The sequence below is a fragment of the Boleophthalmus pectinirostris genome, unplaced genomic scaffold (genome assembly GCF_026225935.1).
Source record: "Boleophthalmus pectinirostris isolate CB_2022bp ecotype Guang Dong unplaced genomic scaffold, ASM2622593v1 HiC_scaffold_20, whole genome shotgun sequence".
NCBI classification, from domain to species: domain Eukaryota; kingdom Metazoa; phylum Chordata; class Actinopteri; order Gobiiformes; family Gobiidae; genus Boleophthalmus; species Boleophthalmus pectinirostris.
Window position 1 is genome coordinate 9679659 of NW_026571153.1, and position 26428 is coordinate 9706086.

Consider the following 26428-nt stretch of genomic DNA (forward strand, 5'->3'; position numbering starts at 1 on the left):
ACAGTAAACAGAAGGTGCAGGACCCTCCACCAAAAAAGTTACTTAGTGCACCTGTAAAATAAGGTTAAGGTCTTTATTGTCTCAGTGGGGAAATGTATCCTCTGCATTTGACGCATCCTTCAATGTTTAGGATCATTTTCTCTCTCCCTGTATTAAAAGGCAAAGAATCAGCACAGTTTTACGTTGTGGTGCATTAAAAAGGAAAAAATTACTAAATTAATTTCTATAACTCTTATATACTATATAGATACTCAAATATAAATATATTATGATTTTTTTAAAGTACAATTTATCTTTCATATAAATTGCAAAAATTGAAACTATATTTGGTAGTTTGGTTTAAAGCAGGGGTGTCAAACTCATTTTGGTCCAGGGGCCGTATCCAACCTACTTTGATCCCAAAAGGGCTGGATCAGAAAACTCATGGCATATAAACCCCAAAAATGGCAATAAGTTCAAATATTTGTGCAGAGAAACACAAATCTATTACAGAAATCTTTTTTAATTGATGAACTCTTTGTTTTACAAAATATTATATTATGAACAACCTGAAACTTTAAGAAAAATGCAATTTCAACACAATGTTTTAATATTAACTTGTATGCAAATAGGAATAAGTCAATTTTTCTTGGAAAATCCTGCACTCAGCTCCACTTTTCTCATTTTTGACATTTTGTTGATGAGGGTGTCACGGTCAACAGTCAAAACGATCGTCCTTTAAGAGCGTTTGGAAAGAGCCAAGTCTTCATTTGTGCTGCTCTGGTGGGAGGGGCCACGTACAGAGACGCTGCTATGATAAGCACCACAGAAAATTACCAACATTTTAATAGAAAATATAATTAAAATATTTTAGTAGAAAATCAGACGAGGGCCAGATTAAAGGTTTTGGAGGGCCGGATTCAGCCCCCGGGTCATATGTTTGACACCCCTGGTTTAAAGCCTTGAAATGACTTGAAGCTCAAATCAAACGACTTGGACTTGACTTGGACTTATGGGCCAGTGACTCGAGACTCGGCTTGGACTTGCCTGTATTTGATTTGGAACTTGACTCGGACTTGAGGTCAAAGACTTGAGACTTACTTGAGACTTGCAAAACAAAGACGAAGAAGAGAAGAGGAGAAATCCTGCTTTAGGGTTTTCTGTCAGTGTCGATATATTTTCTTGAGCGATATGTGGTACTTAAAATGTTGTTATCGTGGCAGACCGAGGTGGCGTTACTGATAGTTACACATCTGTTTGCGGGTTGACGTTTCATCATACCTTTCCCCGAAAACTCAAACCACAAATCAGTGCGTGTCGGTGTCCACTTGGCGGTGCGGAGAATGTGATGTGTCATGTAACAAGTGCCTATAGTTGCTCCACAGCTGGGAATGCCTGCACCATCCACTCACAGCGCGGCCTCCTCTTCTAATCTTAATAATGACAGGGTCTCCAGCCAGCAGCCAGCAATTTTCAACAAGGGAAGAGGCAACAGGAAAGACCATGACATACGGCTGGCTACGGTCCAGAGGCCTTGTTCTGGATGGGAAACAGTACCTCAGTATGTCTAACTAAATCTGTGTATCGTTCGTTCATTTTTCAAAATAAAAGCAAAAATAAGAACATGAAGAAACAACTATTTTCTTCATTATTTGTCTCCAAAATCAAAATGAAAAAACGGATCATGATTTGTTTTTTCATTTTTGAGTTTAAATGAAGAATGGAAAAAAAAAGGATAACGACCGTTTCCCGTTAACGTGACTTAAACTGACATGCCGGACTGAACCAGGACTCAACCAGGTCCGGGACCAGACCAGGACCAGACAAGGACTGGGTCTGGGATCAGGACCGGGACTGAGACCGGGACTGAGACCAGGATCAGACCAGAACGGAGATCAAGACGAAGACCGCGAACAGGACCAGGACTGAGACCGGGACCAGCCCGGGACCGACCAGCCCGGGACCAGCCCGGGACCAGCCCGGGACCAAGACCGGGACCGAGACCGGGACTGACACTGGGACCAGACAGTGACTGAGGCCAGGATTAGACCAGAACTGAGACCAAGACTGACACCGGGAACAGGACCAGGACTGAAACCGGGACTGAGACCGGCACCAGACCAGGACCACACCGTGATTGAGACCGCGATCGGACCGGGACTGAGACAGAGACTGAGACAGGGACCCGACCGGCACTGAAACCGGGACCAGACCGGGACTAAGATCGGGACTGAGACCGGGACTGAGACAGGGACCAGACAGGGACCAAACCAGGACTAGACCGTTACCAGACCAGGACTGAAAACGGTTTAGTCCTGGTTTAGTCCTGTTTCAGTCCCGATTCAGTCCGGCATCGCAGTCACAGAAGTCACGTAAACTGTAAACAGCCGTTATCCGTATTTTCCATTCTTCATTTAAACACAAAAATCGAAAACTGAAAAAACAAATCATTATCCAGTTTTTCATTTTAATTTTGGAGACAAATAATGAAGAAAATAGTTGTTTTTTCGTTTTCTTATTTTTGGTTTTATTTTGAAAAACAAATGAATGAACGATACACAAATTTTACTACTATACTCCAAAGAGCAGCCTAGTCGATTTCAGAAAAGGTCAAAGCGCGTTACGAAATAATACTAGAATATAAAATAATTATAGCCTCATGGCCTTTACATTAAAATTAAGTATAATTATTAACTGTTAAAAGTGCACTACGTAATTTTCTGGAAATCCATGGAGATGTTATTACTTGTAATTTTCCACATTAAACATAAATATCTTAATTAGTGCTGTTTTTATTGCTTGAAATACTTTTACTATGTGTTTTGTTGTCTCCTCTCCACAGATCAGACCTGTAAGTTGACCCTGTGGAGTCACCTGCTTCTGTCTGTGTTGATATACAAGTTTTAATACTATATTGCGGAACATTCCAGCCAAATAACACACGTCCAAGGAGACAAACAGATGGCTTTAGAAAATACAGAGTGCACTTTTAACATCGGGATTGCAGAGCGTTAAAGTTGAGGAACAAAAACAAAAACATGTCTTGACAGAATGAAGAGTTTTTCAGCTTTTCTCATAAAAGGTATTATGCAAATAACAAAACAGCGTGTGAATAGGTGGGACATGTCCTTACCTGATTCGCTCACATCTGGATCGGTGGTTGCCTCTCTCTCCTCTACCTGCCCGCTCCTCTCAGCTTTCAAACGCCAACTAGCTCATTGACAAAGTTTGTGCACAGATCTGTCCTTCGGTGACTCCTCCCACAGGCCCGGGATAAGAGCCGGAGCAGCAGGGGAGACAGGACACGGGACGCCTTCCTCTGCTTGTTTCTCTTCTGGGATTGGAAGGAGGAAAAAAAGCACAAAAATCCTTAGACAAACACAGGGCTGTAAGATCAAAGTCTGGACCAAAGTGCCTGGTGGTTTTAGTAGCAGCTTTGTCATTATTGAACGCCAGATAAAAGGCTAAAGGTACAGAAAAGTAAAGAAAAGACAAGGAGGAAGGCAGACTTTATCTTTGTTTAAAATGCTTCTGATTGGTCACAGTGCTCTGCTCCACTCTGTTTCCAAACAGAATTTCCAAACACACTGTATATACTGTACTGTATAAACCCTTTTTCTCCAGTGAGCTACCTTTACAAAACGAAAATGCCAGAGAGCTACCAATCTCAGCAGTCACAAACAAACTATAAAAGCCATGGCAAGCCTTAGATGGGGAACAGTTAGATGCGTTTAAAACATAAACCATTATCTATTTATTGGTGCAACAAGTTAGGCATCAAAATCAGACATCAACAATGGTAATTTATCACGTTATGAACCTCAGGGTACGATATTTATTGCGATATCGTTGGAAAGCTCACGATACGATGGGGAGGCTCACGATTATGGATGTAACAATATCCAAATCTCTCTCTACGATATTTTCACGATACACATCTCACGGTACGATATTTATTGCGATATTTTGTGGAGGCAAAACTGTTAATCTGCTACTTTTTCCTCTTAAAATGCCTTGACAAGACTTAATCCAAAGAACTAAAACTTAAAAGTGCTTAGAACTGTTATTTCTTTACGTAGTCTGCACTGAAACGGAGCAAAGGATCATGGTCTATGTAGTTCTCTGTCTTTTTTAAAGCTATTGCTGCACCATAACTCTTAATTTAAACAAAGACACCTGTAATTCGATATATTGTGATGGTCCACGATATTATTGTGAGAACTTTACTTTATACGATATCACGATATTTTGGTTATTGTTACATCCCTAGTCAGAACTATGAAAAATTTGGCAAAAATACCCAACAAAACTTACATAAACATCCTTAATACAGGTCTTTATCACACAATACAGTTGGGAATAACACATACAAAACAATTCAATTAAAACAAGCTGCTCTGTGCATCCACCCCACTCCTAATAATGGGTAATAATTAACTTGCACGTAGACGTCCCTATTTACCAGGGACAATCCAGGTTTTGAGCCCTGTGTCCCCTGTCCCAGCAGATTTATCCAAAACCACTGATTTGTCCCAGTTTTATACAAGAAATATCCCAGGTGATTCGATTTTTGACCAACCAAACAGTAAAGAGAGGTATTAATTGTCATTTGTTTAGCTAAAATACAAAAAATCTGCTTGAAAATGACCAAAACACAAAGAAAATGTGACTATACTGCTTCACATGTTAGTCATGAATGGTCTCTGCGTAATAATTTTTCTTCATTACGCACTCGTTTCACAATTATATTATTACCAACTACAAAAAAAAAAAAAAAAAAAAAAAAAAAAGTGAAATAAAACAAATGTCCCAGTTTTTTATTTTGAAATTCTGGTCACACTAACATAAAGTCATGCAGCTTAAACTTGCTCACAACCAAAAACAACCAGGAAAATGCAAAAAAAAAATTACCTTATCGGCCACCACATCAACTCAAAGGGAATAAACGACACACTGCACAAAATCCTCCGCAAAAACCTTCAACACTGGCATCATGTTGGCACTTTCCTCAGCCGCCAGCGCACCTCGTGTCTCCCGCAGATGGACCGTGGGAATGTGCGCTCGGTTCATAGTCTGTGTCCTTAAACTGTAAATATCGGACTTCACGTGTTTTTTTTAGAACAGGCAGGACGTGGTTTATTACTGTTTTAGAAGTTTGTCGATAGAAAGTTCCTCCATATGCTCCGTTGCGTCCATGCGTCCTGACAGTTTCTTCACACAAAGGTGTTTTATTACCTCCAATCAGCCACACTTCTGAAAAACTACTTTTTACAGCAACAATGCACACACGACGAGGAATTTACACCTGATTTTTAAGTTGTTATGGCTCTATTTTTGTACTTTTTGTCTACCTGGAGTGTGATTTATTTTATTTTTTGTAATAATCGCAGTACAGAGATGTGAGCAGGGATAGTGTGTAGCTGAAAACAGATATTTTTGTGCACTCAAGCCTTGAATGCAGAAAAATGCAGCTCTTGGCTTGAACATGAAGGACAAACTTGGAATCAAAATCACGTCTTGCGCAAACCGATTCAAGCTGTTAATGAGAAATGTGTGGCTCCCTCTGGTGGACAGGCTTAAGAATTACAAGTTGCAGATTGTGTTTATAAAAGGAGCAGAGCGGAAGTGACCCATCTTCTCTTCCATCTGATTGGCTGCTCTTTCAGTCTTTCAAGTCTTTCAACAACCAATCACTGACGAGCGTTGGGAGCAGCAGATGCCTCTTCTTCAGTGGGCGCAATTTTCTCGCAGTTTTAAGTAATTTAGCATTTTTTCTTGAGCGGACGTCGTCTCTCCTCGTCCGTAGGAGTTGGTGTATGTGTTTTTAACCGCGCTCCACCCGCTGTGGGCTCGAAGGGGCTTGGGATCGGGAGTGAAATGCATCCCCGGGGCGCTGAACCTGCTCCATCCACCGCACAAAGCCTGTGAAGCAGGCCGTGTTTTCCTCCTTGGTCCAACGCGCTGACGATGAGCAAACATGTCGGGGAACCACTACAAAGGCCACGAAGTCAGCTGCTGCATCAAGTACTTTATTTTTGGATTCAACATCCTTTTCTGGGTAAGCCCTTTCCGCTCTATTCACTGCGCCTCGGCCACAGTTATGCGTCCGTGTGCCAAAAGGGAGGGGGAGGCCCTGAACTGTGGCCCGTGATCTTTCGTTCCAAGTTCATTTGTTCCTATTCTGCTGTGCGTTTCTTACATTTTTACTCCTTTTATACAGCTATATTTGCGTGGGAATAACACAGAGGAACGGAAACAGCTGCGGTCGCTCCTCAGCTGAGAGCTAATCGGCTTTTTGTAGTGAAGTAATGACAGCTCAGCGCCTCTCTTATCAGCTGCTGCTTTCATATTGGATACACACAATAATATATAGAGAAGTGTACAGATAGAGACACGGAAACACAGACAGACTACAGCCCAACCAAAAGCGTGCAGACCCGAGATAACTTATCTTAAAGGAACAAGAGCGTGGGAAAGAGATGCGTCTGAAATGCGTCATTACGCACTCGGACTGTGGCCAAAATAAGAGAAAAGAATGAGTAAATTAAATACCAAATGTGATTTAATGACACATGAAATCCAGTTTTAATGTTTTTATTTATATGCTTCATATAACATTTAATGCCGCTGCCTGTAGATGTTTGTGCTGAAAGGATCAGGATCAGTGTGATTTTTTCTGTACGTAAACAAAGGAAATTGCCTTGTGTTTGCAGAGAGAGCGACATAAGCCCTTGAAAATACAAACTTATACTTGTTTACCCAAGCAATAAGATTCTAATCTATCTATTGTATTACATATTTAACATATTTAATGTAATGATGTCTTTCATTCAACCACAATAAACATTACTGGAAAATTACACGTAACCTGACTACCTTGACCTAAGAGACAATGCCCTTGTTGGAACAATGCCTCTCTCTTCATGTCATTTCACATCAACATATGTGTCACATGTATGATCTGATGGGGCTGTTGTTTTACAGCTCCTGGGCATGGCCTTGGTTGGAATTGGACTGTGGGCATGGAGTGAGAAGGTATGCAGTACAATATTTACTGCAGTATAACTCTTGTATTATATAATTGTATATATTTCAAGGGACCAGCTGTGCTCTAGCAGCTAAATTAAGACTCTGTGTTTTGTCCTCTTCTTTAGGGTGTTCTGTCCAACATCTCATCCATCACCGACCTGGGGGGCCTGGACCCGGTGTGGCTCTTCATGGTGGTGGGAGGGGTCATGTTCATTTTGGGTTTTGCTGGTTGTATCGGCGCACTGCGGGAGAATACTTTCCTACTCAAGTTTGTAAGTTCAAGTTATTGTCTTTTTGTCAAATTAAGGATCTAAATGAAAAATAATAGGAATCATTACTTGTGGTGGCAGTTTTCCGTGTTCCTGGGAATCATCTTCTTCTTGGAGTTGACAACCGGAGTCCTGGCGTTCGTCTTTAAGGATTGGATTAAAGATCAGCTCAATCTCTTCATCAACAATAACATCCGCGCCTATCGAGATGACATAGACCTACAGAACCTCATCGACTTCACTCAGGAATATGTAAGTCCAGGAAACAGTACAGAAATTTGGTAACTTAGAAACTGGGTAACTATATTTATTTACGTCATGTTATAGATTGAATTACTGTTGTTTTTTTCACAGTGGAGGAATTCACTTGTGACTTCTGACACTTATGACAGCTCTTAATAGACAATGAATTATGAATTATTAATGAGTTATATTATATTAAAAAGATTTAAAAGTAGGCAAGGCAAGTTTGTTTGTATAGCACAGTTCATACACAAATTATTTCAAAGTGCTTTACAGAATAAGAAATACATTTAAAAAAAGAAAGAAATCAAAACATAAATAATCATCATTAAATTAAAAAGAGAGAGAGACATTCAATTAGAAAGAAGAGTACGGAAAATATAGCTTTTATACTGCTTTTTTTTTTTACAGTTAAATTACGTTCAGTAGTCTTTTGTTTCTTTTGTTTCTATATTCAATTTAATGTCTTTTTTAGGCTTTTATGGGAGAATAATTTTGTGTAAGGATGCACCGATACAGCCTTTTCAGTTCTGATACTGATACAAATAATTTAACTTTAAGTATCTGCCTGATATTACCGTATTTTTCTGACTATAAGTCGCCGGAGTATAAATCGCACCAGCCAAAAAATGCGTAATGAAGAAGAAAAAAACATATATAAGTTGCACCGGACTATAAGTTGCACTTTTTGGGGGAAATTTATTTTATAAAGTCAGGGACCAGGAACTGACATTTCATTTTGAAAGGCAAGTTGTAGTTATAACAATAGAACCGAACAACAGGCTGGATAGACGTCTGGTATGTTAACGTAACATATTAAGAGTTATTCAGTTAACTATAACATAAACAACATAACATAATAAGTTTACCAAACTCTCAATTTCACTCCAAATCCCTAAAACCATTGAATTCTTCATCCTCAGTGTCACTTCTGAGCGACTCCCATAGAATTATAATACATTATTATAGATCCATGGCAATTCCACAACCTCTGGAGTTAAACGGAGTGCCGCTTTCCGCCAGTACCTCACAAGTTTCTCGCTCACTCCAAACTTTCTTTCTGTTGCTTGATTACTGTTTTTGGCTGAATATTTCACTACTTGCAGCTAAACAACAGCTTTTTCTGCAGGAGACGTGCAGTAGAGCGAAGTGACAGTGGTACAGGAGTAATAAGAGCAGCAGATTCTGACACACAAGCCTAGAGTGCTCTTTTACGGCTGTCAGTGTAAACATTTTAATATAAGTCGCACTGGAGTATAAGTCGCAGGACCACCCAAACCATGAAAAAAGTGCAACTTATAGTCAGAAAAATACGGTAACCGATACCAGCGTGTTTATTTCTTTAAAACACAGTTAACTTATTACACAGAGATCCAGTCGTGTTCTGTAACTGTTATTTCACCTTAAAATAACTCCTGAACACATTTGTATGAATAAAAGTCTGAACTTTCCGAGCTGTTTTGTGTGTATTCTGGGAAATGCCCTTTGCAAGTCCCTGTATGCACCAAGACCTCTATTTAAAACACAATTAAAGTACAAAAGAATGTGAAATAGTTTGAGGGCTTGACAGACCACAGAGAATAAGTTGGCATGGTTACAGTTTTGTCTTTATAAATAACATTGTACATGGTTTGATTGTTTAGTGGGAGTGCTGTGGGGCTTTTGGAGCCGACGACTGGAACCTGAACATTTACTTTAACTGCACCGACGGAAACCCCAGCCGAGAGCGGTGTGGAGTCCCCTTCTCCTGCTGCACCAAGGACCCTGCTGTAAGACCCCGCACATTCTGTCTGTGTTACTGTAAAATGTGGGATAAGTTCCATTAATTTAGCTGCCAAAAATATTGTTAATGGGGATGTTAAAATTATTCAGTTTGTAAAGTCATTAAGTAGGTTACTATAAAACCATAACAACCAAAAAGACCTTATTTTAATGGTGCTGTACCTTATTTTTTCTGTCTCAAAAGTGTGAAAAACAGAAATTGTTCCTTTTAAATGGCCTGGTACTGGTACGGAAAGCACGACACCCCCACGTACATTGCGTGGGCCGTGCCTCCTCCCGTACGTCTCTAAACCAGAACTAAAGCAGGACTAAACCAGGACTAAACCAGGACTAAACCAGGTCTAAAACAGGTCTAAAACAGGTCTAAAAACAGGAATAAACCAGGTCTAAACCAGGACTAAAACAGGATTTAAACCAAGACTAAGACAGGTATAAAACAGGTCTAAACCAGGTCTGAAACAGGTCTAAAACAAGAACTAAAACCAGGACTAAACCAGGACTAAGCCAGGTCTAAACCAGCACTAAACCAGGTCTAAACAAGGTCTGAAACAGGTCTAAACCAGGACTAAAACAGGATTTAACCAGGACTTAACCATGCCTCACCTCCTCTCCATACGGCCCTTCTCCCAGTTATTGGATATAAAACTGGTCCGTGGCGCAAAAAAGGTTGGGAAATATGATTATGTTGACACTCATGATGGTAAAGCTAACAATAATAAAATGATTTATAATTAGATGTAGGATGCACAGAACCGATACTGGCATCCGATGTCTGCGCCGATACTGATAGACTTGTTGTTAGACCAGCCTCCAAATATCGGTTCAGTCGATATCCAAGTTGAACATATAAACTGATGTAATAAAACTGGTGCACACAGCATCCAGCAGATATATTTTGACCTCATAAGCTGTTTATATGACATATCTGTACTGGGGCAAGATGACTTTTGCTCAAATATATGGGAAAAATCAAGTACAGGACCTTTAAGTCAATCTAGTCAACAAAGTAAACCTGAAGCTACCGGTAAATGCTTTATATTTGATGGTTTATGTTGCGTTAATTTATTTACTTGGTCACAAGGACACACTCTGGAACAATGGTAGACACTGGAAACGTGAAAGAAATATGCAATGTATTAAATGTTTTTACTCTCACAATAATCACAACACTAAAACTTTATATTCTGACATCCCTTTTTGTAAGGACGATTTTAACGATTTCACTGTTACAAGGACACTGGTCACAAGGACACACTCTGGAAGAATGGTAATCTAATCTATCAGACACTGCAAACATGAACAAAATATGTGATATATACAGGGTGTCGTGGGTGTGGTACGCGGGGGTACGGCGTCCACCCACTTCTCCTGACGTGAGATATAAAAAAAAATAAACAAATATAAAATAGCTGCAACTTAAATGTCAAACCGGAGCTACTGGCAATGGTGAAAACAAACTGCATAGACTCATGATATCTGCACTACTGTCCTATAGTGACCTGAGACATGAGGGACCAGGACTGAACCAGGACTGAACCAGGACTGAGTGTTGGGACGGGCCTGGAGGTGCCCCCGCATAGACTGTCGGGTGACCACAGGAGAAAGGACCGGCCCATGAGGTTAAGCGCAGCCGTCACCCAATAACACTTTGTGGACCCTCTGCTCCGTGGGCTCGGGGTTCTGCCTCTCTCCCAAGTCCAAGATTAGTCTGGGAGTCCTGTTTTAGACCTGGTTTAGACTTGGTTTATTTCTGGTTTAGTCCTGGTTTAGACCTGGTTCAGTCCTGTTTTAGTCCTGTTTTAGTCCTGGTTTATTGCTTGTTCAGTCCTGATTTAGTCCTGTTTTATTTCTGGTTTTGTCCTGTTTTAGACCTGGTTTAGTCCTGGTTTAGCTCTGGTTTATTCCTGATTCAGTCCTGGTTTAGTCCTAGTTTAGACCTGGTTTATTTCTGGTTCAGTCCTGTTTTAGTCCTGGATCAGTCGTGGTTCAGTCCTGGTTCAGTCTTGGTTCAGTCCTGGTTTAGTTCTGGTTTATTCCTGGTTCACTCCTGGTTTAGATCTGGTTTAGTCCTGGTTTAGTCCTGGTTTAGACCTGGTTTAGTAGTGGTTTATTCCTGTTTTAATCCTGTTTTATTCCTGGTTCACTCCTGGTTTAGACCTGGTTTATTCCGGGTTTAGTCCTGGTTTATTCCTGGTTTATTCCTGGTTTAGTCCTGCCTGGTTTAGTCCTGTTTTAGTCTTGTTTTAGTCCTGGTTCAGTCCTGGTTCATGTGTTGTAGCCTATGATTTTTGTTCCGTAGGAGATTATGAATGGTGTTAATGTTAATTTAAAAAACTGATATTCTGACACTCCTTTTTGTGAGGACAATTTTAACGATTTCGCTGTATTATGTAACGTATCATATTTCTTTCCAGGAGGATGTAATAAACACCCAGTGCGGATATGACATTCGTGCTAAACCAGTGAGTAATAATTCACTTCACTTTTAAGACGATAATAGGCTGCTTGAAAGTTGATTCTACTTAAAAAGATTTACTTCACGGCTGGAGGATATGACAGAGAAATTAGTCAGATTTTCTTCCTCACACTGATCGATCATGAGTCACGATTACATTTGTTTTCGTCTCATCATAATCAAATAAAATAACTTTCATTATTAATTTCCTGAACATAAACAAGACGATTAGAAATGTCTGAATCCTGATCTGGCTTAAAATGTGATTATTATTGCTCAGCTATAACGGACTTTGTGTGGACAGGACTCGGAGCAGAAGGACTACATAAATGTGAAAGGATGTGTACCTCAGTTTGAGAAGTGGCTGCAGGAAAACCTCACACTGGTGGCTGGGATCTTCATTGGAGTAGCATTACTGCAGGTGAGATCTGTTAACACACAGATTTAAACTCCATACACCTTTACTAGAATAATTTGGATACTTTAAGGGCTAGAACTGGCTATTTCTACTGAACTTAAGGTAAAAGGCAGCTGTTAACTTAGATATAGATATATAATAGGCAGATAATAATAAAGGGATCTTCAAACATGACTCCAGGTATGTTTTTGCGGAGGTAACAACATTCTAACATGGCTTAAAGCTCACAATAGTCAATTTTGCATAATATAGGACCAGGCTGGTGCCATCTAGTGTCTCCGCTCAATTTAATTTCTCTCCAGCGACTAAGTCAGGAATCGGAATACACTAAACATTTGCAAGAGCCTCGGAAGTTGTAGAGCGCCTGTCTGGGTCCCTTTTGTGGTTCAGTAACAGTAAACAAAGCAGTCGAGATGTAGACGAAGACATAAATTCTGTGTTCGCAACGAGTCCCGAGATTGAGGATTTAAAGCTGGAGCAAAGAGAATATTTGGTGAATTTTATCAAGGGGAAAGACGTTATTGCCCCGGGATTTGGTGCATTACATACGTCACGACCAAATAGCAGCGATTGGTTAAATAAAAAAAGTACCCGTCTACTGTCGAGTGAACAAATCCTAATGTTGGGAGGTCAGACGGTTTCCACAAAGTGAAACCGGCTGATGAATCAGGCTACCTTTAACCTAGGTCTGTAACGATAACAGATTTTGCTGGACGATTAACTGACCAAGAAATTTTTACGATAAACGATAATGTTGATATTTTGAGACCAATTTCAACTATTATAATGACCATGGAATAAAAATGCAAACACACACTTTCAAAGATCAGTCAATTTACTTTCGAAAGAACATTTAACACAACCAAAATCTGCAAGGCAACCAAAAACAATAGGCCTAAATAAAACAGACTTGTTAACATAGAATTAGCCTAATGTGTCTGGTTTACAGCAAAGACTTGTTAACAAAAATGCACTTGAATAAACCATTGTTGAACCAAACACAACCAAAGCAATAAATAAAATGCATTAGTAAGTCTCTGTAACATAATTGCCCTTAAAAGTTATTTTAGGAATATTGTGGTCCCTATTTCTGTGGTTGCTGCTGTGAACCTCTTCATTTTGGTCTTAAATGTTCGTATTAACCCGCTCAACATGATCCTATTTCACTATTTTGTCTGTCAAAAAAATCCTATCCCGAAATCCCATCAGCATCCCGAGCTTTATTTGAGTGGTGCTGAACTTTATGGGTGACATCTAGGAGTGTGCAAAAATAAAATATCTAAATATCGTCATATTTTATTATTTACTGTGATAATACAGTATCAATATTGTGGGCCGCTGTATCGATATATCGCCAAGAGTATTTTTTGGTATATTTTACAAATTTATTTTGTTACAGAGCTACAGTTTTGTTGCTTGTTTAGAGGAAGGAAACTCTTTTATGCATCACATGATGACTAAAATGGGCATGTTTCATATTAACTTTGCACAAGAAGTGGTTTAACAAAGACTTTTTTTATTGAACCATATTGAATTGATTTGAAATATATCGTATCAAATCGAAAGCTCACTGAATCGAGATATGTTATGTGTATCGAGGTATGTATTGTATCGGCAACTTCTTAGAGACGAAGAAAACAAACAAGCATGCAAATAGAAATGATCGCAGCCAGAAAAGTGATCAAGCTTGTTAAAAGTTTTGATCTGATTAACTGATTTATTGATTATAAATTACAGGCCTGTTTTAATCTTAACTTAACCAATGCTGTGATGTCAGACTCATTCACTTCTGACCTTATGTATTTTTATTATCCAGATTTTTGGGATCTGTTTGGCCCAAAACCTCGTGAGTGACATAGAAGCAGTGCGGGCGAGCTGGTAAGTTCTACTCATATTTCCATTTATTTCACACCATCCATGAATGTACTTAATATTTGTGTATCATGTGTACTTTATGCAGTATCAGAAAGTGTGTTATAAAATACACCTGCAATCTATTGTAACATGTTACTTACAACTAGGAGTGGGAGGCATTTTTTGGAAAATCAAGATAATTATGTTAAAACGTGTCTTTAAATGTGAAAGGACTAAGATTACAACATAAATTTGTTCCATATTTACCTTTAGCTCTTTTTGCAGCAGGTTGGAAATGTATTTTTATACTGAACAATACATCTAGTATTCACATTCTGCATATCTTCAAAACAACATTCACAATTATTCTTATTATTATATAAATATTGGCCACGCACCTCAACATCCAATGGTATTTTTGTTTTTAAGAGGATTCTGAAAGTACATTTATATTCTGAAAATACATTTATGCTTAATTTCTGCTCTAATAATCCCCCAAAGCAGATCAGTTTTAGTAGTTTTCAAATACTGGGGTCATCACAAATAAACAATCTCATATTACCTACTTTTATCATGTACACATATTACAAAAAGTGGTAAAACTCTATTGTATTTTCAGATTATAAAAATAATTTATTACTTCAACATCTGTTAACAGAGGTGGGGACTTGCGAGTCGTGACTTGGACTTGAGTCAAATTTGAGTCACCATTTTTAGGACTTGAGACTTGACTTGATAAAATGGACTAAGACTTGGGACTCGACTTGGACTTGAAGGTCAATGACTTGGGACTTGACTCGGACTTGAAGCCTGTGACTTGAGAAGACTTGATGCTTCTGCTAAAAAAATACATGCTTTTAAAAAATACTTTTCTCTTTACAGTTGATAAATGAATTTAACAGAAACAAACTGAAACATGTACGTCCCACTTCTGTTTGTTACTGTGGATGTAACTGAAGTACTGTGATATGGTATCTTCAAATGTACTACAGTAATACACAGTACAATACAGTAAAAAAGAGTCTATATTTACACTGAAACGAATCACTGTATCACGGTATCGAAAACGATCTGCGTCCAGACACGTTGTTTCTGTGTCCACAAGCCTTCTCTATCCACACAGCTTTGAACATATTTGTTTACGTTTTACTGAAAAGAAACTTAAAACCACATGGCTAATTGCATAAACTAAGCGCTCAAAAAACAGCTCGCTATTATGAGCTGATGCGGTTCAGCTTCTGTCAGACTAAAGGACACAACTCAATGGAATATGAGTGTTCTTTCTGTGACAGAGGGATGTTCTGCTAATGGTGAGTTTGTTCTGTGCTTTTATCGCGTTGGAGATGGTTCATGTTAAACTCTTTCAGAGATTATACGTCTGCAGGTCATAAACTTAGACCGTATGTATGAATATATTCTGGCCTCTTAGCGTTTTGGCGGTGAATTACTTTGCGGCGCATAGACCTACATCAGTGTTTTCAGGCGTCCACACAGTGCCTGCTCAGATCCGTACTCAGATGAATTCATGGGAGCTGGCGGCACCAGATCGTTCCGTCTCTGGCGCCGTTTTCAATCGGATTAGTGTGAACGAACACCGCATCTGCAACGAAAACGACTTGAATATGTACTAGTGTGGACGGGGCTTAAGATCTTGACAAGACATTTCTTATATAAATCAAAATTCTTGTATAAATATTAAGTACAATTTACTTTAAAAGTCATATAATCTGCAAAAATCTAAGATACATTTGGTTTAAAGACTTGAAATGACTTGAAGCTCAAAGCAGACGACTTGGACCTGACGTGGACTTATGGGCCAGTGACTCAAGACTCGACTTGGACTTGCCTGTGTTTGACTTCGGACTTGACTCGGACTTGAGACTTACTTGAGACTCGCAAAACAACGACTTGGTCCCACCTCTGTCCGTTAACCTCAGCGCTTCCATTTGTGCCGTACGGTCGAAGCTTCTGTCACCATCACCACATGCCTAACCTGCGCTCACCCGTCATTCTTCCCCCTCCTCCTCCTCGCCTTAGGGTGCCCCCCCCTCTCTCCATGCGCCGACTCCCTCCTCACTACAGCAAGAAAGCGGCGGCATACTACAAATGAGACTATTTCACTCATGCTGTCTGTGATACCGCCGGTGGGTCTGTGTGCTCATGTCTACTTTTCCTTCTTTTAGCTGTGTACTGTGATGGATCTGTAGTTTTCTTTTTTCTGTGTTTGTGTGTGTGTTTTTTCTCAAGGCAAGTGTGGCAAAAAGAGCGAATCATTTCCCAGTTTGATTATGTTTGTTAATTGCAAATGAGGTGGGGTTGGGAACTTAATTCGGAGTAATCAAAATCGACATGGGTGGAAGGACGCAGATGGATCGTGTTGCTACAGTCAATTAAAACTCTTATTGAATTCACAAACAAGAATTATCTTTATATAGTATGGTAGATTGCGTTAAATTTGTGCGCTGATTACATAAAATAGGTTATACTGGGCAATTAAATCAGAATAATTAAAATGGACAAGCGTGCAAAGACTGTTCGTGGATGCACTTCTTAAAATATTACATTAAATTCAATTTACTCTTGTTTTTTTATATATATAATGAAAAACTAGCTACACTACTGGTCAAAAGTTTTAAAACACACACATTTTTCCAGTTTTTTTTATTGCAATTCAACTCATGCAAGTCCAATGAAGAGCTTGAAATGGTACAAAGGTAAGAACTGAACAGCCAGAGGTTTAAAAAAAAAAAGATAAAACATAACAAAACACGAGTCCAAGCTCTGCCAAAACTACCTCAGGAAAAAAAGAACAAGATGGTAAAGCTTGAAAACATGGAGTGTCCAGCACAGTGTCCAGACTTAAACCCCATGGAGCTGGTTTGGGATGAACTGGACAGAAGAGTGAAAGTGAAAAAACCTACAAGTGCCACACATTTATGGGAACTTCTGCAACAGACTTGGGGAGAACTTTCTGAAGAATATTTGATTTCTGTTGTAAAAAGAACGAGCCACGAGTGTGTTCAGCTGTTATATCTGCCAAAGGTGGACACTTTCATCAATCAAAAGTTTAGAATATGTTTTAGTCAACATTGAACAGTAAAAAACTGTAAAAAGTGTGGTGTTCTAAAACCTTTGACCGGTAGTGTATGAAATTTAAGCAGAGGCATTTTGAAAGATGTGCATTAGTCATGTTTAGAGATATATCGGTTCAATATTTGACCTTTTTACTGAATCGCTATTGGCCTTAAATCTCCAGCATAGACCGATCTGTTGTTTTGGCTGAGAAGAATACACAAAAAGCTTTATTTGAACACGTCAGTGCAAAGAAATAACACAAAACGTGACTACACAGCTCTCTTATAGGCTTATGGTAAAACAGGGCTGTGGGTAAGGTTGTAGTTTGTTTAAATAATAGAATTTGGGGACGATAATCAAAAACAGCTTTTCATAATCAGCCCAAAAGTATCAGCAGAGCTTATCAACCATTGGTTTCTCTGGATGATATAAACATATAAAAATAGAAATCAGTATCGGCATTGACCATGATAAAAAGATCTCTGATTATAATGTCCCACAATAAAACCCACAGAAATTTTTGTTAAATCTAGTTTACCAAAAAACAGATATATGGTTTTCAATGTGAATTCATGTAAAAGTTTTATTAAAATGTATCTAAAGTGCAAGCAAATTTTGACAAAGTTCAGATACCTGTTGTCATGATGCTAAAATTTCAAAATCAATATTCTTATCAGATTTTTTAACGATCCTAGTACCTACGTATCCGTGTATCATTCGTTCATTCGTTTTTCAAAACAAAACCAAAAATGAGAAAACGAAAAAATAACTGTTTTCTTCATTATTTGTCTGCAAAACAAAAATGAAAAAACAGATAATGATTTGTTTTTCCCAGTTTTTGATTTTGTGTTTAAATGAATAATGGAAAAAAACGGATCATTTACTTTTTCCGTGACTTAAACTGTGATGCCAGACCGAACCAGGACTGAAACAGGACTGAAACAAGACTAAAGCAGGACTAAACCGTTTTCAGTCCTGGTCTGGTCCCAATCTCAGTCCTGGTCTTGGTCCTGGTCTGGTCCTGGTTTCAGTTCTGGTTTCAGTCCCAGTCTGGTCCCAGTTTTGGTCCCAGTTTTGGTCCCGGTCTAGTCCTGGTCTTGTCTCGGTCTGGTCCTGGTCTTGTCTCGGTCTGGTCCTGGTCTTGTCTCGGTCTGGTCCTGGTCTTGTCTCAGTCTGGTCCCAGTCTGGTCCCAGTTTCAGTCCCAGTCTGGTCCCGGTTTCAGTCCTGGTCTCAGTCCCAATCTGGTCCTGGTCTCACTTCCGGTCTGGTCCCGGTTTCAGTCTTGGTCTCAGTCCTGGTCCTGTTCCCAGTCTGGTTCTGGTCTGGTCCCGGACCTGGTTCGGTCCTGGTTCAGTCTCAAGGCAGCGCAAAAGTGCAGCATTGCAGTTTAAGTCACAGAAACGGGAAACTGAAAAAACAAATCATTATCAGTTTTTTTTTAAATTTTGGTTTTAGAGACAAATAATGAAGAAAATAGTTGTTTTATCGGGTTTTTTTGTTTGTTTGTTTGTTTGTTTTTATCATTTTATGGTTTTATTTTGAAAAATGAATGAATGAATGATACACGGATTCCTACAGATGCACATTCCCTTTATAATATTCAGAACAAATTGTCGAGCACGCTTAAAGGTGTTTCTAAAATTTGAGTCACATTTTCGGTCAGTTTTGAAAGTGACAGTGTAAATGACTAATTGTCCTGCCATGTGATTTCCTCTCCCACACGCGCTGAAGTGCCTAGTATGAGACATAGAACAATACTGTCTTTCACTGTGGTCTTGTGTTCTTCTGTTTTGTATTGCGTCCAGCTGACAACATTTTTTTCCATCGTCACTAAATCTTCTCTCTTCTCTTTTCTCTCCTTAGTGTAGACTGCTGCAGAATCCCTAAACACTTCTACTAATTCTCCTCTAGCATCCTAACTGGCTTCAAATCCTGCACAATTTTCATTTCTAACTGTTAATGTATGTTCACTTTTTCAGCTTTTTTACCTAAGAAAGCAGCATCCAGATTCTGACAGGTATTTATTTTAAACTTTTACCTAATTTTTACCTCATTTTAAATGTCCTATATTACTCAAATTGACCATTGTGAGCTTTAAATCATGTTATAATGTTGTTGGAGTTGTGTTTTGTTTGATTCACACGTTTTAGTAACCTTTTATTATTAGTCTGTCAACATCTCTAAAGCGTAAAATGCTCTTTTCCACCTTGTGATGTCATGAAGCAGCTGTTTTCAAGTTAAAACATCTACACTTTTACCTTTAGTTCAGCACACAGTAAAAAGTGGAGTGTTACAATTGACTCTCACAGAATCAACTTTAACATTTTCTCAGAGTTTATATGAGTCCAATCTGTTCTAGAGTTAATTTAACATTTTTGGAAATGTTAATTAAGTAACACTGGACCAAAGTTCTTGTTTAACCCCAAAATCCAGAGTTTTGGAGAGTAACGTTTTGAGAGTAAACAGATAACACTTTGTGGAGTTATTCTGATTTAGTTAAACAACACACAGAGGTGTTTTATTTTATTTTTTACTTTTTTTTTTGTTAATTTAAGAAGAAATTATGTTCAAAACTGGTTCAAACTGGTTCAAACTGGTCTTCTCTCACAAGAGTTTGAAGTGGTGAACGGGAGGAGCCAAATTAACACTAAGGGAAGATGAATTAACTCTAGAGGAAGTTGAATTAACACTTAGAGAAGTTGAATTAACACTAAGGGAAGTTTAATTAACACTAGAGGAAGTTGAATTAACCTCAACCACATCAACTCTGACAAATAACCCCAACTCGAACCCCCATTTAACTTTCAAATAATTAAAATAACACTTTTGGTGTTAAAAACAACTCTGAAATATTTTACCCTAAAATTTTAACCCTCCAGTTTTTGCTGTGTAGAGACTGGCAATTCCAGAGCTGAAATTATCCAAAAAATTCTGTTGTGGAAAAATTATATACATCCCTCTAATCCATTTGCAAAGCTCAGTGAGTGTCTTATTTTCTTATTTATTTATTTATTTGTAAAGGAACAGCACATATTAATGAACATTTAAACTGTAAATATGTAAAGATCATAGTCAGCGTGGCTAATTTCCATCTTTAGTCCCTCGGCAGGTTGATGTCAAATTGCCTATAGGACGTGGAAAAGTACAGCAACAATCACACAAAAGTACATCAAACCAGCACACTCACTATACATACAAATTAATTTCAAACAGTGCAGAGTTTAAGAGTTAAACCAACAATCCCTCAGTATAAAAGAAAACGTAATTTGGTTAAACCTGGTGACATATTTGACAATTGATCAACCACTGTTTTAAAGCTTTAAAGTTTTTGGAATACAGACATAAGTTTATTCTTGTTGCAGCAGATATGGTCAAAGCCTAAAGACCATCAGCCTCTCCTCCCCAGCAGCATCTCCCTCCCACGTTAGACCCCCCAATGTTACAAAGCACCAAGTTTTTATCATTTAAAAGTGAGAAGGTGACGACTCCTGCTGAGGTTTGACCAGATGTGTTTGATCTGAGTTGCATCCATATTCACGCATTTGTCACTTCCAGACAAAATTAGCAAGCAAAAGGGAACAGAAGTGTTTACACTGAAGGGTTTTTAACTACCAAAGTTTAGTTACAAGTTTTAGTTTTAGTTACAAGACCAAATGTGTTTCCAAAAGATAAACTAATCACTATTTTAATCATGCACGTTAATCATGTTAATGACTGGTGTGAGTCTCAGGTAGAAATCAAATTCTTTTACATAAAAACAGACTGATAGAAATCTTTCCACAATATAAATTTCCATCACAATTCTAGTGAAGGTGTGTGGAGCACTTCCTGTATTACCACATCCTAAATATTCAGGATTTGTGTGTTAAACATGTGTGAATGAAACAAAAAAACACAACTCCAGGTCTGTTTTTGATGAGGAAACAACATTATAACACACTGTAGATCAGAAATAAGCGTATTATGGGTGCTTTTGAGCAATTTTCAAACCACTAATCTTCGTTTTTGTGTCCTATTTTCCAGCGACGGATCACAGCGACTTCACAGAGCCAGCACCTTCTTACGAGCACTAAAGGGTCACACTAACACTTTTGTATATAACATTGTGTGGCTTATGTAAAAAGGTAATCGTCACAGATCAGTGCACTACATTCAGACTGTCACTATTGCTCTGTTTTGATAGCTATGTGTAAAAATTAGCAGTTTTTTGATACATTTTTTGATATTAGATCAGTATTTTTCACTGCAACACAGCCTCGTCGCACAGGCTATAAACTAGTTGTATACAAGAAATGTGTTTGCAATGTTAAAGTGCTTGCATTGTTCCACGCATTAGCAGAAATGAAGGGAAAACTATGTCACGTTTGCATCATGGTGTAAATTTAATGAAGTGCAAGGGGACTAAATAATTATGAAATCAAAATAACGTTTTGTATATGTGAATGTGAATGAACATTTAGCCTAGACAGTGCTAAAAGTCGATCGCAATGTTCGCCGCACCCAGTTCCGTTGTGTTATGTACAGCAGAGATGCGACGCCAAGTGCTCACGAAGACTACTGAGAATATTAGTTGTAAAATTGTTTGAAAATTAAAATGCCAAAATATATTTCAGGGTGCATTGTGTAGCTTTCTTGTGCTTGGAAATGTTATTGCTTTGTCTAGAACAAGAGTCTCCAACCTGTAGCTCGGGAGATACCAGTAACTCTCCAGCCTCTTCCAAGGAGCTCGCCAAGGGATTTCTGAATTATGCATATTGTGCTGAATGGCTCAGATTTGATGAACTACAATTGTGACTTCTATTTACCCAGGATATTCCCAGTTTTGAGCCCTGTGTCCCCTGTCCCAGCAGATTTATCTAAAACCAGTGATTTGTCCCAGTTTTATACAAGAAATGTCCCTATTTTGACCAATTTGATCCCTGCCAGCAGTAAAGAGAGGCATAAATTGTCATTTGTTCAGGTAAAATACAGAAAAGCTGCTTAAAAATGACCAAAACACAAAGAAAATGTGACTATACTGACTCACGTGTTAGTCATGAATGGGTGGGCGCAGTCTGAGTTTTGAGCCCTGTGTCCCCTGTCCCAGCAGATCTATCCAAAACCATTGATGTCGAAGTTTTACATGAGAAATGTCCCAGGTGTCCCTATTTTTGACCAATTTGATCCCTGCCAATAGTAAAGAGAGTCATAAATTGTCATTTGTCCAGGTAAAATACAGAAAAGCTGCTTAAAAATCACCCAAACACAAAGAAAATGTGATCATACTGACTCACATGTTCGTCATGAATGATCTCTACATCAAGATTTTCGTTTTATTATTACTAGTCACCAAAAAAATGGGGATGTCCCAGTTTTTTATTTTGAAAATCTGGTCACCCTAATCTTTGTGCACTAATACATTTATAAATGTTAATATTTTATAGTTATATAGACGGTTCCCCATTTAAGGTTTTCCTATGCTCAATTTCTTGGGACTGCTAAAATAAGTCACTTTTTGGCGTTTTCTTTTTGTTAAAGTAGCTCACCAGAAGAAAAAGGGTGGAGACACCTGGTCTAGAATGTCCCTTGTTAAACTCATCCATCTACAAAAAACAACAAAGATAACAGAGTTTAATTACAAACTTTCAGGCAAAACAATAATATCTCCATGGAAAAGAGTTTGGTGACGCAGAAAAGTTACACAGTGCACCTTTAATAAAGCTATAAAATTCATGCAAAGCGTCGCATTCAATCTTAAAACAGTTTTCTAATGATGCAAAGGAAATTAAATTCAATATAAAATTATGAACAGATGTTTTTATGTGTGTTGGGTCCATGTACCAGAGGTGGGGATTTGCAAGTCGTGACTTGGACTCGAGTCAGACTTGAGTCACTATTTTTAGGACTTGAGACTTGATTTGATAAAATAGACAAAGATTTGGGACTTGACTTGGACTTGAAGGTCAGTGACTTGAGAAGACTTGATGTTTAGACTAGTTGACAAATTAACAGTTATTAAACACTCTTAAATCTTAATTCTTTCTGTTCTGGCTGTAATAATTCACACTTTTGTCAAGACATTTAAAAAGGAAAAAATAACTCTTATATAAATACTCATGTACCGTGACTTTTTAAGTACAATTTAGTTTAAAAATTATATAAACATCAAAAATCTAACGCTAAGCTATATTTGGTACTTTGGTTTAAAGACTTGAAATGAATTGAAGCTCAAAGCAGACGACTTGGACTTGACTTGGACTTATGGGCCAGTGACTCGAGACTTGACTTGGACTTGCCTGTTTTTGACTTGGGACTTGACTTGGACTTGAGGTCAAAGACTTGAGACTTACTTGAGATTTGTAGAACAACGACTTGGTCCCACCTCTGGCGTGTACCATTTGTTTTTTTGAATTTCACTTAAAAACAAAAAACAATAAAATGGAAAAGCAATTTGTTATTTTTTTATTCCATTTTAGTGTCAACCTCTACCTGACCTTTCCAGTATTTAATTTAAAGTTTATTTCTAATAACACCAATCAAAAACAGTTATCGTGCCTACCGGTATTTCAGTTTTGATATTTTATTCTCTTCTAGCAGCAAAACTAAACATAAACAAAATAAAAGAATAAAATATCAAAACTGAAATAACCACTGAGACTGTTGGTGTTAAATATTGGAAACAGAGGTCGAAATTAGTTTATTTAATTTTATTTTTTTGACACTAAAGCGGAATAATTAAATAAACGGTTTTCCCATTTTATTGTTTTTCCTTCTTAATTAAAATCCAAAAGAACGAATATTAGACGAACCATTTTGAAGTATTCTCATCTTCTTGCCTGACCAGCCACGAGTATTTTTGCAAAACAGTATTCACTTGTGGATTTTGAATTGGACCACACTGAAAAAAAATGAAAAAGCACTTACTTGAATCATCACCGTGTCTTCAAATATTTGTTTACAATTGAAGTAAATACAATAAGTACTCGAGTAAGTGTTAAAAATGTCCCTGTTTACATAATGCATCCTACAGCGTGTGCGTATTAAGATGGCTTTTGATACTTTTGTTTGTACACTGGACTGGGTTTTATACAGTAACTTTATGTACTACTGATTTGAAGGCTACTGTCATAAAAGTATAAAAACCTGCACTCATCATTGTACCATTTCTATCGATTGTACTCCACATCGTCATGTTCTACCTCCTCGTCTCCTCTCATCCGGATGCATTTGAATATCGAGTCATATTAATTAATAAAGGTAACAAAAGTGTGATCTGTTTGTGTGTTTGTGTGTGTTTTGGCAACAAATGTGCAGTGACACCTCCCACTCGTGGTCTGTCGGGTTTTCTCTGGAGTCTGACTGTTGCTAGTTTGTTTACTTGGTTCGCTCACATAACAGCAGTAGTAACAGCGCAGTGTGATTTCAAGAACTGCACCCGAGAAAATACAAAAAAATAACAAAAAACTGGGACAGCAAATGGATCGATCTTAACTCCCCAAGCGTCTCAACTGTCCTGTTACAGATTGTGGTAGATTTGAGACAATGAGACAGAGGAATATCACATGTAATCAGTATAAATCATTTTATAAATACTTTTTATTATCATTTTTGTCTGAGACCACATTTAGAAAGTATTCAGCCATGTCTTGTTCTCACTGTTGTAGTAGTAATAGTATTAGTAGTATTAGTATTCCTAGTATTAGTATTTGTACTGTTAGTATTCGTAGTAGTATTAGAATTCATAGTAGTATTAGAATTCATAGTAGTCGTAGTATTAGTATTTATAGTATTAGTATTCGTTGCATTAGTATTTGTAGTAGTAATAGCATTCGTAGTATTAGTATTCATAACATTAGTATTCGTATTAATATCAGTAGTATTAGTATTCATAGTATTAATATTCGTAGTAGTATTAGAATTCATAGTAGTATTCATAGTATTAGTAATAGTATTCGTAGTATTAGAATTCATAGTAGTATTAGAATTCGTATTAGTAGTAGTAATTGTATTTGTAGTATTCGTATTAGTATTCATAGTAGTAGTAGTAATAGTATTCGTAGTAGTAGTAATAGTATTCATAGTAGTAGTAATAGTATTAGTATTAGTAGTAGTAGTAGTAGTAGTAGTCGTCGTATTAGTAGTAGTATTAGTAATAGTCGTAGTAGTAGTAATAATTCATTTTTAATATAAACATGCACAATACTTAGTGGTAATTTAGGTTCTCTGTTCTAAAGATTTGGATCAATAACTGCACTGGATAAAATACAAAAAAATAACAAAAACTGTGACAGTAAACAGAGCGATCTTAGAAGAATAAACAGAATATCTGAAGGTGTTTAATCATAATTGTGTTGATAATAATGTTCAGCTTAGTCACAGAGTGAAATGTTTAGTAAGTGTGTAATTATATCTGTTGGTATTTATAAAGTACTTGTCAATGTTTATTTTAGTCTAAGGCCACATTTAGAAAGTATTCAGCCATGTCTTGTTCTCACTCTTGTAGTAGTATTAGTATTAGTAATGGTATTCATAGTATTAGAATTCATAGTTGTTGTAATAGTATTCGTAGTATAAGTAACAGTATTCATAGTATTAGTATTCGTAGTAGTAGTATTTATATTCATGGTAGTATTAGTATTCGTAGTAGTAGTAATAGTATTCTTAGTATTAGTAATAGTATTTGTAGTATTAGTATTCATAGTAGCATTACAGTTCGTAGTAGTATTAATATTTGTAGTAATAACAGTATTCATAGTAATAGTAGTAGTAGTATTAGAATTTGTAGTAGTGATAGTATTTGTAGTATTAGTATTAGTAATAGGAGCAGCAGTAGTATTAGTAGTAGTATTAGCATTAGTAGTAGTAGGAGTATTAGTATTGGTAGTATTAAGTAATGTAGTAGTAAGATTAATAGTTGTAGTAGTAATAGTATTTGTAGTTTTAGTATTAGTAGTAGTATTAGCACTAGTAGTGACAGTAGAAGCAGTAGCAGGAGCATTAGTATTAGTAGTATTATTAGTATTGGTAGGAGTAGTAATAGTTGTAGTATGAGTAATAGTTGTAGTAGTAGTAGTAGTAATAGTATTGGTTATAGTTGTAGTAATAATATTTGCAGTATTAGTAGTAGTATTAGCATTAGTAGTATTAGAAGTAGTAGTAGTATTGGTAGTAGTATTATTATTATCATTATCATCATTAGTAGTAGTAGAAGTGTTATGATTTGTAGTATTAGTCGTAGTAGTAGTATTAATAGTTGTAGTAGTAGCAATAATTTGCTTTTAATATGAACATGTATAATATTTAATTTAAGTACTCTGTTCTGAAAATCTGGCAAATTGATAATT

General features: G+C 37.4%; 2 protein-coding genes across 3 annotated transcripts in view; one reads left to right on the forward strand and one right to left on the reverse strand.

The window, feature by feature from the left end:
• frem1a (Fras1 related extracellular matrix 1a) overlaps nucleotides 1–5674 on the reverse strand; it is a 41167-nt gene extending 35493 nt beyond the window's left edge. The window contains exons 1-2 of the mRNA XM_020936447.2: nucleotides 4891–5674; nucleotides 3113–3313 (exon numbers count right to left, since the gene is read on the reverse strand). The gene's annotated coding sequence lies outside the window, so the exon portion shown is untranslated. The remainder of the gene's footprint in view (nucleotides 1–3112; nucleotides 3314–4890) is intronic.
• On the forward strand, nucleotides 5657–24356 carry tspan5a (tetraspanin 5a). Of its 2 annotated transcripts, XR_002319079.2 has the most exons (11): nucleotides 5657–6037; nucleotides 6964–7014; nucleotides 7134–7280; nucleotides 7359–7529; nucleotides 9164–9289; nucleotides 11717–11764; nucleotides 12062–12178; nucleotides 13992–14053; nucleotides 16067–16173; nucleotides 19085–19122; nucleotides 21129–24356. XR_002319079.2 is itself a non-coding variant. In XM_020936456.2 (10 exons), the coding sequence occupies exons 1-9, from the start codon at nucleotides 5957–5959 to the stop codon at nucleotides 19095–19097; spliced, it is 816 nt and encodes a 271-aa protein (XP_020792115.1). In that variant the 5' UTR covers nucleotides 5657–5956; the 3' UTR covers nucleotides 19098–19122; nucleotides 21129–24356. The 2 variants fall into 2 exon arrangements, 1 of the variants encoding a protein (XP_020792115.1); XM_020936456.2 differs by lacking the exon at nucleotides 16067–16173.
• Nucleotides 24357–26428: the final 2072 nt, after the last annotated feature.

What these genes read in the sequence shown, in the direction of transcription:
- tspan5a (XM_020936456.2), top strand. Translation starts at nt 5,957, where the DNA reads ATGTCGGGGAACCACTACAAAGGCCACGAAGTCAGCTGCTGCATCAAG. An exon ending in TCGACTTCACTCAGGAATAT is followed by an intron (nt 7,530 to 9,163) that starts GTAAGTCCAGGA and finishes TTGATTGTTTAG; the next exon opens with TGGGAGTGCTGTGGGGCTTT. An exon ending in ATGACATTCGTGCTAAACCA is followed by an intron (nt 11,765 to 12,061) that starts GTGAGTAATAAT and finishes TTGTGTGGACAG; the next exon opens with GACTCGGAGCAGAAGGACTA.